At 44.8% G+C, this 11,379-nt stretch overlaps 1 protein-coding gene across 1 annotated transcript; it reads right to left on the bottom strand.

Moving 5' to 3' along the window:
- Positions 1 to 326: 326 nt before the first annotated feature.
- LOC105704015 lies at positions 327 to 5,409 on the bottom strand. Its single transcript, XM_012432844.2, has 5 exons — positions 5,361 to 5,409; positions 3,115 to 3,316; positions 999 to 1,321; positions 680 to 910; positions 327 to 576 (listed from the first exon to the last, which is right to left on the bottom strand). The coding sequence occupies exons 1-5, from the start codon at positions 5,407 to 5,409 to the stop codon at positions 458 to 460; spliced, it is 924 nt and encodes a 307-aa protein (XP_012288267.2). The 3' UTR covers positions 327 to 457.
- Between the last annotated feature and the right edge of the window lie 5,970 nt (positions 5,410 to 11,379).

The following is an 11,379-nucleotide window of genomic DNA, read 5'->3' as shown; positions in this document are numbered from 1 at the left end:
ATATTGCAGGTTAAGAATTAAGACAAAGGATGTGATGTCTTCAGTGCGCACCTTGCAGCCACTACCGGTCGACAGTTTCCGGAATAGGAGGGTTGCACTTATGATATTTAATTTACATCATTTAAATTGAATTTGATAAGAAAATCACTAATAAGCGAGAAGTATGAATAAATATTGTACGTTAAAAATTTAAATAAAGGATCTCAAGTCCTCGGTGCGCGTCTTGCAACCGCTACCGGTTGGCAGTTTTCGAAATCGAAGGACTCAACTTCTAATATTTAATTTACATAATTTGAAATGAATTAGATAATGATATCGCTAATAAGCCAGAAGTATAGAAAATATAGTAGGTAAAGAATTATAATAAAAGCTCCGAAGTCTTATATACTTGAGGCTACTATTTGGGAACCTTCAACATCCATTACTAAATTCTAGGATAGCTGCATGTATTTTACAATTAATCGATGTCGTTGTCGGATGATTCGTAACTGGAATCACTGTCGCTTAGATTTTCGAGTTTCTTGGAGAAAGAGTTCCGGAAGGATAGCTGCACGCTGCTACAGTTCAGCGTGAGTTCTAGAAAAAGAGACGGCGATTTTGGCGGAATTTTGACCACGTATTCACTGGATTTTAACCAAGGTCGATCCAGGCCCTAGGGACCTCCTTAACCTTAGCTTACCCTTAATAAATGCGCATTTACTTCCTGAATTTCCCTCGGGATCATCCCGGGGCTCCGGCAAGGTCTTCTTCGGGACGCGAGTCGGGTGGTTCGCTTCCGGGCTGGAAGTTTCTGATGACCTCCTGACCTCGACCTTACGACGAATGTTAATTCGCAAGTTCTCCGAGACCTCCGAGCAAATACAATCCTTTTGCCTTTCCAGCAGCTGCAATGCTTTCCCGTAATCTGGCCCTGAAAATTAACAAGTTAATTCATTCATACGCTTCTTACGGGGCAATAAGGAGAACGTAGTTGTACAATTTTCAGGATATGACGAAACCTTGAAGGATGTTGCGGGTGCACTCTTCGAGTCCATCCAGCTCTCTGGAGCACTCGAAGGATTCTCCATCTCGCCTTCGAATCCGCTTTCCTCTTTTCGCATCATCGTGTCCTGTGTCTTTCTCCCTCTCGCGACTTGCCAGCGCAACTTTTTCCAAAAGCTCCTCCAAAATGTCGTCCTTTTCCTCGGAATTGGCCGAGGATTCCTGCGAGCGATATCGGGCTCGCTGAGATTCGATCAGCGGAATGGGACATTCCGGAAGCTCCAAAGACGTGATCGTCAGGAAGGCTGGTCTCTCGTCGCGAATCTTCTCCAGCCACGATCTGAAAATCGAAAGCCAGCTAACCTTATTTCCTTATTCCCTTACTTCCTTGACTTATCCCATGTTCCTGAAAACTCGAGCAGAAGAGAACAATCCCTAGACTACACAAAATATCAAACAAGATTCGATCCGCCATTTTCATTACATATATATCAAACTCCCATACTTCTGTTACCAATATTAATATTTCGTCATTATTGTCAGTAGTTTCTTCATAACCTCGAACAATAAGACAAGTAAGATAGTCCTACATGATTTACACCAAATCTTTCTATTCAAGTGATATGAAAGCAGCGTCAAAAAGGTCTCGTTTATGAAACTTATGAAACCATGAAAATGCATTCATAGATATTTCAAAAATTTCTTATTAAGAAAAAAAAAATGAAATTTTATGGGTGTCAGGCGCTTCCTTATAGTCTCCATATTCATGGTATAAAGTCTGAGCCGATTTGGTACACCCAGTTCGGAGAAAAGTTTCATTGACCTCTCAGATGCCATTTTCACATCCCCTTAATGAAAATATGTATAGAGACAGGGACACGTCGAACGAGGGGGATTATTTTGTCCTACTTTAAGCTCTGTTTCTGATTTAGAATTAGAAACACGTTTCTATTGCAGAACTTGTGGCGAAACTTTATTTTTCACCCTTTTCTTTCACCGCGACCGCAGTAGCCGGTCTTCGCGGGTTCCGCCATCTTGGATAGAGCGCGGCCAACGAGCGCGTCATTTCCCAGCTTTGGAATCGCCGTGGAACCGATTTCGAACCGCTTTGGGAGCTCGGTTCTACCGCGGAAAGCAAAAGGAGGAATTTAAGGATCGCTTTGGAATCGAAGCGAGGCCGAGGATCGTCGAAAGCGAGTTATAGGCCCTCGTAAAAGCGGCGCGGCTCGAGCCGCGGGGGCTCGTGCCGCGATGAAGTTAACAACACTTTTCACGTTCTTTGAAGCCCTGGTGCCCCGACGTAAAGAGAGCCCTCGGTCGGTAACGACGAGTTTTTAGCGGCACACAGTAACTGGATATGATTGCAGGTCTTGTCGCGGCGAGGAATCGACGTCGCGATGTACAAGCCGCGTTTTCTTGGAGAAACAAGAGCTGCCCTGCCCGACCCTGCTCGATGTAAGGCCAAGCATTGAAATCGCTATAAAGATGGAAGCCTTGCCCCCTTTACGGCCACGTCGGGTCAGCCTAAGAGCAACGAGCCTGGATGACTCAAAGAACAAGGGATCCATCTTCGGGTTCTATCTCCTGGACGTGAACCCTGACCGCCATTTTGGTCCCCAGGGTGCAGAACCGCGAAATTCAAATTCTTGAACACTCTGTAACGGATCAAGATCTTATATTTCGTTACGCGTAGAGAAAATGTTAAAGAAGTAAGGGAAATACTTTAATGACTGTTCGGGGAACGTAGGGGGATATTTATCGTTCAATTTTGAATGACTCCAGGAACCGGGAAATCAAAATTTGTGGGCATTTTAAGGCGTATCGCGATTTGACGTTTCATTGCAGAAAGATGAAAAGAATGTCCTAAAGGAGGGAAGGAAAATATTTTGATATCCTCAGAAATTAGATAGGTGGATGGAGGAATTAATGCTTTTAACTTTTATGGGTTTGCGGACCCGGGAAGTCCAAATTCTTGTGCCCCCTGAGTGCATCGAGAACTCGCGACTTTTTTTTAATTTTTATTGGCGGATGAAAATGAGAAAGAGGCAAGGGAGATATTTTAACTAACTTCTGGAGAAACGTGGAGGGATTTTTTTCTTTTAATTTTGAATCCACCCGGGTCCCTGAAATTACCTGGAAGTTCCCCGTCCCGTAGGTGCGGCGCTCCTTGAAGTGCAGATATGTCGCGTCGAAGCTTCCGTCCTTGAAGCAGGACGTTCCCTCGCACTCCTGGGGTCCTCGAGAGTAAGTCTCCGTATATAAAGTCCCGGCACCTCCTCCGTCAGGAGATGTCTCCTCCCGTAGGAAGCCACCTTGACTAGGACCTCTGGACCACCTTCTCGAGCGCATCCATCATCTCTCCTTAAACTTCAAGGTCGGAAAGAACCTGGTCCCGCCTTCGGTGAACTTCCTCGAGTCCCGTCAGGACCTGGACAGAAATTCAATCCGGTGAACGAATTATTTATAGTCACGCTACATCTATTCTACGTCGAATCGACGTCCGAGCAGATATCCTTCCGACGAAATCACTGGCTCGAGGTGGCTTCCGGCATTTTCGAAGGACCTTGACTCCTTTTTCGGCCTTTTCGTTCAATCGCACGGAATCTTCGGATAATACGATGGACCGTTAGACCCCTTTTTTTGTTCCCCGTCTCCCCCGGCGTTGCGTAAACCTCAAAAACGAGAAGAAAAATCGTAATGGCAAGGGCCGACCCCCCGAAACCGAGCGATCTCTGAAATTCGATAGTTGACGAATTTATCTGCGATCGCCGTTGGCATTACGGCCGATTTGGCGCCGCGAATTAATAGTCAAGGTGTTCTGCAAGAACACCGCGGTGGTCTCAAAGGCTTAAGAGGAAGTGAGTCAGACTCGTCTCGCAGTCGGTCGGGCCGTTCAGAAGCGGGACAGAGAGGGAGGATCAGCCTCCGGCGGGTAGCTGACAGCCATGTGAGCGAAAACTAATCTATCCCACACCTTGGTAGGGGCCAACAAGAGAATTAAAATTCAAAATGGCCTGCTAAACAACGCTTTAACTGGCCCTTACCACCTACGGCCAGATCGGGATGATCCTTCGCAGAAAAAGGCGCCTTCCTCTCTGGACCTCCCTTTAAATTCGGTCGGAAGTAGAATTTTGAAAAATGTTGAAAAAATGTCCACGTTTACAATTGACATTGGAAATTGACCCTGAATTTCTTCTGGAGGAATGCGATGATAATATACGATAATAAAGCAGATGAACCAATCTGTTCTATATTTTGGCGGAGGCCAACAACGGAATTAAAATTCAAAATGGCCGGCTAAACAACGCTTTAACTGGCCCTAAGCACCTATGGCAAGGTCGGGATGATCCTTCGCAGAAAATGGCGCCTTCCTTCCTAGACCTCACTTCAGATTCAGTAAGACATCAGATTTTCGAAAACAGAAAAAAAAATACCCTCAACTTATTATCGACATCACCTTCCGCTTACATTTGATTATTAAAAATTGAAACTGATCGTTTTCATAGGAACGCGATGAAAGGAGACAAAATGGAGATGGTAGCTCGTAGTAGAGAGTTGAATACGAAAAATTCAAATTATCTGGTTTATAATATCGGAAAAGGAAATACATGGATTGTAAGTGGACGAGGAAAGTCAACGCGGATAGTTCATCCCCGCGGCTTCTGCTTTTTCCTTTCCTCTCGTTTTTGCGGTTTTTCTCTGCGGTTCCATCCCGAGTATCGGGTGAGCCTGATTTACCGAGTAACATGAGAGCTCGCCGTGTATTACAAGAGACTCCGTTGACTACTGTACGAGCTCGAGCAATCTTGCCTTGCCTTCCTGACAAACTCTCGAGAAAATTAACCCTACGCAAGAGTACACAACCCCGTTCTTTCGACGAGAATTAAACGCTTATTTTTTTCCGACGAATTTTTTCAAACTTTGCAGCCATGAAAAGTTACGCGAGGCAGAATCTGAGGTATACAGTCATCCCATTGGATCATTTTGAAACGCCCTTCCAGGTCACATTCCGAATTTATCCTGCACCTTCTCCCATCTGCGCAGCACTCAAATTAAAATTGTAAACCTGCTTGAAACCTCTAATTGCAGGCGTGAAATGGGTTTCGAGGTACTAGAAAAATATGTAACTTCTATTCGTGAGGTCCTACTTTAGACCTTAAAAGTCGCAGATTTTCCATTTCTTCTACTTTTAGGCTTAAAGAAGAACTTAATACGTATCGAGTATAACAAAAATAGGAGATGAAGACTAAAACTGGCAGATATTTCCATTATTCCCTACCTTACGTACCTCAAAATCAATTTAACCCTCTCGATATGAAGAGACTGATCGAAAAGCGTCGTACCGATACGATCGCTTTTATTTTCAGGTACCTTCTCACCTGCGGAATAGCTGCAAAATTGCATATCGATTGGATAAAGACAAGCCATCACGGATTCCGTGGAAAGAATTGTGAGCCACTCAAGTCCTTCCCCTGCATTCAATTTTGCAGCAATGCAGCAAGTGAAAAGGTAGCATGCATCACCCACTCGAGGTTAATAACTAAAGTCACCCTTCACCCTCATCGACCGTTTTCTGGCAGGCGACAACAGCTCCTCTTGGCAGAAAAAGGGTTATGGCCCACAATTAGAGGTTCCAAGTAGGATAAGGATTTCGATCCGGGCAGGCCACGGTAGCAAACCCCCCGTGAAGCTTCCACCGATCATCCCGCCCCTTCGGGAGTGCCCGAGATGAAGTTCCTGATCATCCAGCGGAGCCGATATTTCTGCAAGTTCGGAACTTCCCGTACACCTCGGAGCCGATCGGGGTTAGCCCCTCTCTCTCTCCCTCCGCGGCACGCACGACAAGACTCGGTGCAAAAAACCGATTACACGGTCTAAAGTGTGCAATAAAATTTAATGGTTCCCCGCGGAGTCGTTCCCATTTCGGGGCTCCCTTAACGATCGGCCGAGGCGGGATCGCTGGCAAAATTCGCGTCATCGGATCTGCATGGCACAGGGACCGAGACGAGTCGCGGCCTTGACCGTCTTCAGGGCCAGGCCGATCGATGGATCGATCGATCGATCGATCGGTTTGTTTCGAGGCAGCCGGAGCCTCTGCTCGATCGATTTGTTTCGAGGAGATCGGAGATCGCAGCTTCGTTTAAATTCCTCTCGCCGATCTTCGTGGGTGGACCCAGTGGGAGAGAGACGACACTTATGTACACTGCATGTACGCACACATGTAAGCGTACACCTGCATACGAGCGCATCCGTGTGTATGTGCTCGCGCATACATTTGTCTATACATCTAGACACGGACGGGTATATAAAGAGAATTAGAGAGAGAGAGGGGGAAAAAGGGAGAATAGGAGAACAAGGGAACGAGAGAAAGAGGGGCCATCCGCTTCGCGGAATATGTTTACATTAACGGCACGGCCAAAAAGGCCAGGAGAACCGCAAACTGCTTAACGAGTTCTCTCGTCTTCCTCCTTTTCTCTTCTATGCGTGACCAAACTGCATCGTCCACACGCATCGAGATCCCTGTGTGGTACCACGCGTGTGCGCGACGTGCGTGCGAGCGCCTCGAGCGGGTTTTAATTCCTGATGAGTTTCGCGTTGTGTCGTTACGTATGGCGGAGGAACACCGCGAATTAGGGTGGCGGTCGTTAAGCCTGCGGTTTTTCGCCCCTTTTTTTGTATATATATGTACGGCCTCTCTCTCTCTCTCTCGCGCGTCTTTTTCTTTTCTCGTGTTTCGAAAACGTATCTCGAAACGACGCGCCGCGCCGCGTCGGTGGGAACGCCGCTTTCGAGGAGTGATGGATAGTTTCGGATGCTGATTCGAATTTTCAGACATTCCCTGCAACGATGAGAGGCGATTCGTTCAGACTCCGAATGTTGCGATTTATTATCCGGGGATAAAAAAAAGAAAAGGGGACGGGATATCGGAGCGATCTCGGAAGTCGCATTAATTTATGACGCGACGACGCCGATGATAAAACTGTCACTTGGAAGAAAGATGACGAATAATTCCGCGGCATTTTCGATTGTAAATTAGTCCTGAGATCTTTCCGCGAAAACCGCATCGTACGATGGAAAAACGTGACCTTTCCATGAAAAACAAATCGTACGATCGAGTTAAGGATAAAAATGTCATTGGAAGAGCAAACGATATATTGTGGATATCTTTTGGATTTTTATAGTAATTTTCCGATGAGAGTTACGTGGCGCCGTTTGATAGGACCGCGATGTATAAAATTGATTTTTTACCACCGCCTTCTAGAGTAGCTCGGAGCTCTTTTGCCATGAAATCTTCCGATGAAAGTTGTATTACTAAAAGTACACTAATTCGGAACTGAGCGCACAGTAAAATGCGCAAAAAAATATTTCCGTGTTAATAAATCCGCCCGAGGATAACTGATGAGAAAATGGCGGTTCGGTAATATTGGCATAATTCTGCGAATTATTGGTATACTTCTCCAAATATTAGTCATGAAATCTTTCGATGAAGTACGTATTATTAAAGGTACGCTAATTCGGAACTGTGTACGCCGTAAAATGCGCCCTAAAAATATTTCTGTGTTAATAAATTCGCCCGAGGATAAATGAAGGGAAAATGGTGAATCGGTAATATTGGCAGAATTCTGCGTTAGTCTTGCGATCGTCCGTCGGAAATCGGAAGGCTGTAGGAGAGCAGCAATTTCCGAAAGGAAACAGCCGAATCGATACCACCGTCGTGGCTACGCGTTCTCCTTTCGATTTTTCCGGCCAGTCCTCACGGTGGCGGAAGTTCGAGGAGGGTGGAAAATGGAGGAAGGAAAAGAGCGAGAGAGAGGGAAAGAGAGAGAAGGAGGAAATTAGAGGACGGAAATTAAGCCTCGGATTTTCCGAGCGCTTTACGAGCGCACGAAACCTGGTACTGTGCGACCTCTGAGTTCTTTCCATTTTATTCCTGCCTTTCTTTCTTATTTCCAACCTTACCGAGTCGTTTCATATAACGAAGGAATTCCCGGGAAAAATGTTATCACGCGGCATTATTTTGTTAAACTCTGCTTCTCTGCGAACGTGTTACTATTGGAGAGAAATCCTGACCGAACGAGATCACCGGGAAGTGTTTAATTTATTTAAAGTAAATTTTACAAAGGTTAAAGGAAAACGCGTAATAGCGTATCACTGTCACTTATTCTTTTAAAGTAGAACTGGTTGCGGCTACATTTTTAAACCGTGCATTCTCTTTAGTTAACAAATTCACTGAAGCTAGGAGTTCTTCAGAGACCCCGGCGATCCGATAAATTGGTTTTAATTTGGTTACGCGACGATAAACAATTCCGCCGACTCTTTTTCTACCAGAACCGAGAAATGCAGCCGATCAAACAAGCCCGATACTTCGCCATTGGAACCGACAATTTCGATTCGTAGTTTCCGCGAAGCGCCGCCGCCTGTAATTGGCCAAATTGGCAATCCTGTCAATCAATCGTTAAATATCAAGGCCTTTGGGTCGAGTCCTGGGAGTTCCGGTCTGCGAATTTTTCTCGTCTCTCCGTTTAGTCGTCCCTCTCTTTCTCGCCCACGAAGCCACGGAAGAATCTCTCTTCCTCCTTCGGTCTGGGGATCCTTTCCTAAGGATTTCTATGCCGCCGAGAGCGGCGGAATAAATTTGCGGTGATTTCCGCGAAATCGAGGGGATCCCGGGATTTCGGGGAGGATATCGCGAGTTTCGTGGGCCCCTGTGGATGCTGCGAAAGGATCACTTATGTAAGTTGCCAGCGGCAGGGACTTTGTCTCGACACAGGGCCCACTCATATATGTGCCCGTATATACTCGATCGAGCTGCATTGACTTATAATGGAGCAAAATCGAAGGCCCCGTGACTCGATCTTCCACCACCGAAGATTCTCGACAATCGAATCACCCATCGATTCCGGATATTTCCAGCCGGCACCGAAATAACGGGTGCCGAAGAGTAGGAAGCCCCTGACACTTCGAAATAGAACGAAATTAATGGATTCAGGCCAGGTAAATAGCCCTGTCTGGTTTTCGCATTTTTATTCCGCTCGATATTGTTGCGCGTCGATTTCACGCGGAGGTCCGATTTGTATTTTAGGTTTTTTAACAAGACCCCAAAGTTAAGGCAGCTGTATTTTTTCCCTTCCTTTGTGAATTTTTCTCTAACGAACCGTGAGAACATCTCATCTTAGAATTTTTACAATATATTTATTAACATTTATACAGTCACTCGGAATTTTTCGAAGCAGAAATATAGATTGGAATCGACTTTACAGCTTTCGAAAGGCATATGTGTGAAAAATAATTAGGTTGACAGCTGACACGATTCCAGCTGTTCCGTTCGTCGGAAATAAAAAATGAAATGGCATTTTAATCCGTAGTCCTGTGACTACAGCTGGAACGAGGATCAAATGAAAATATTGAAAATTAAATTCTTGGCATTCTTGAAATTTTAGTTCCGGTTTTTGTCTTTTTTTCGACTTTTTAAGGTTAATGAAAAAAAAAAACTGACAGATATCACAATTATCCTAGTTCGGGGGAGAACTTTCTTTAAAATGGAGGTAACTTGCTGTCTCGAAAATTCTGACGAAGATTGAGAACAATTGTCGGATGGACTCGCGAGATTCGTACCTGCCTGCAAAGTCGAGCTGCACCTGCAGCTGCGTAAAGGTGCAGCTTATAAATGGGCGCAGCTGTGTCACGAATCACGTCTCAGCACGGACTGGCGGGCATTCGGCACCCCCAACTGCAGCAACCACCCCTGCAGGTTTGCAGGTTCACCTCGTTGAATGCAGCTCCACTTTGCCGACCTGCATTTCCCTGGACCTGCGTAGTTTGCCCATTCCTGGATAACGCTTTAAAATGACGAAGAATCGAATTAATTGTGCACAGAAACATGAACTCACGGCAGAAGTTGGCATAACTCCGGAGAAATTTCTTTCAAGCCTCGTAACAGGGTCGTATTAGTTGTAAAACTCATATCAGTTGTAAAATTATTTCTCACGTCCTGTTTACCAGGTGTCGACACTTTACAAGGGGCGCAGCGAGATATTTATTGTACTTTTATAATGGCGGCTGGAACAAGTACCACCTCGGCTGCATTACTGCTGCACCAGCTGTACCAGTTCGAGCGATAAAACAAGTTGTAGGACGAAACCGATAAAGTGAGAAACACCGTTAACTTTCTTTGTTCCTTCTACATTTTTATTTTCCGAAAATTTGATTCAAACGAAAAATGCCGTCCAGTAAATGTCCTAAGTAGTTTTGAATTTTTTGTTTCAGATCACCAGGAGGGCTTCAATCACCTGCGCCAGCAACAATTTTTTTTCTTACTGCTCTACGTTTGTAATAATAAATAAATAGATATGTATTCTTTACTAAAAAGGAAAATTTTCCTGTATTCTTCTACGTTAGACCTTTCATGGAAAAAAAAAAAGTTTGTGCCATTATATGCAGTACTTATAGAGAAAAAAGAAAGTGTAAAAAATGTGTAATCTTTTCGACGTCCACAGTGGTATAGTCCCTTAACAGAAAATGTATATATTGATGAAAGTGGATTTCAATTTGAAAAATGGTAGGTCATTTTATTTATCTATTTCGTTCCCCTTGTGTAGCAGGAAAGGATGGAAATTTGCATTGTTTATTCGTAGCTTACCTAAATGTTTTCCGTCGTGCTAAAAACTAATCCCTCGCAACTCGGCCGCCCTTGTTCAAACTTCTGGGCTGACGTCTCTTTCTCGAATCGCCATCATCTCATTTATTTCAGCTGTCCGGCGAAACTTTCTCGAGGTAAGAACAACCCCGTGAATTTCCCTGGCGTTAGTCCGAAGCTAGTCCAGGATCTCCCGGCGATGTCGTGTCGTCGGCCATTAGTTGTCGGGATGTCACGAAAGTCGGCGACCCGCAATCCTTTCCTTCCTCTCCTTCGACTTCGGTGATTGTCAAAATAATAATAATAATTAACGTCACAGAGGTGGCCGAAGAAGTCACGAAGAGTCGGCAAAATTTCCTGCCATCATTCTGAACCGGAACTTGTCGGAACGACGTCCAGAAATTGATTATAACAGGTTCCGTTTAATTATGTTCCTGTTTCCTCCTTTCGGAATTTTAGTATTCCATTAAAAGGCTTAAATAGAACCCGAACTACCTTGCAGTACCCATTATTAAGAAATTCATTACCAGAATTTCAATGTTAATACGATTTTTTCCACTTCTTCTTCTGATTTTTAGTGACTGACGACATTCGCACTTTTACCCGAAATGTTCTCATTCGAGGATTTTTTCTTTCTAAATAAATTTCGTAATGGCGACCGCCGTTGCGGAAATTCAGCGATTCAGGGAGGCACTATTTGCGTTCTATTAATGGCGAACGATCTGTAATAGCCTAATATGCATGCGATTGGTACTGTACAC

The sequence above is a fragment of the Orussus abietinus genome, unplaced genomic scaffold (genome assembly GCF_000612105.2).
Source record: "Orussus abietinus isolate OABI.00-Male unplaced genomic scaffold, Oabi_2.0 scaffold7, whole genome shotgun sequence".
Taxonomy (NCBI): Eukaryota; Metazoa; Arthropoda; class Insecta; order Hymenoptera; family Orussidae; genus Orussus; species Orussus abietinus.
Note: the sequence above shows the minus strand (reverse complement) of the source record. Positions and strands in the feature narration are given on the sequence as shown.

What these genes read in the sequence shown, in the direction of transcription:
- LOC105704015 (XM_012432844.2), bottom strand. Translation starts at nt 5,409, where the DNA reads ATGGCTTGTCTTTATCCAATCGATATGCAATTTTGCAGCTATTCCGCA. An exon ending in ATTTTGCAGCTATTCCGCAG is followed by an intron (nt 3,317 to 5,360) that starts GTGAGAAGGTAC and finishes GCGCTCGAGAAG; the next exon opens with GTGGTCCAGAGGTCCTAGTC. An exon ending in TAAATGCGCATTTATTAAGG is followed by an intron (nt 577 to 679) that starts GTAAGCTAAGGT and finishes CTCTTTTTCTAG; the next exon opens with AACTCACGCTGAACTGTAGC.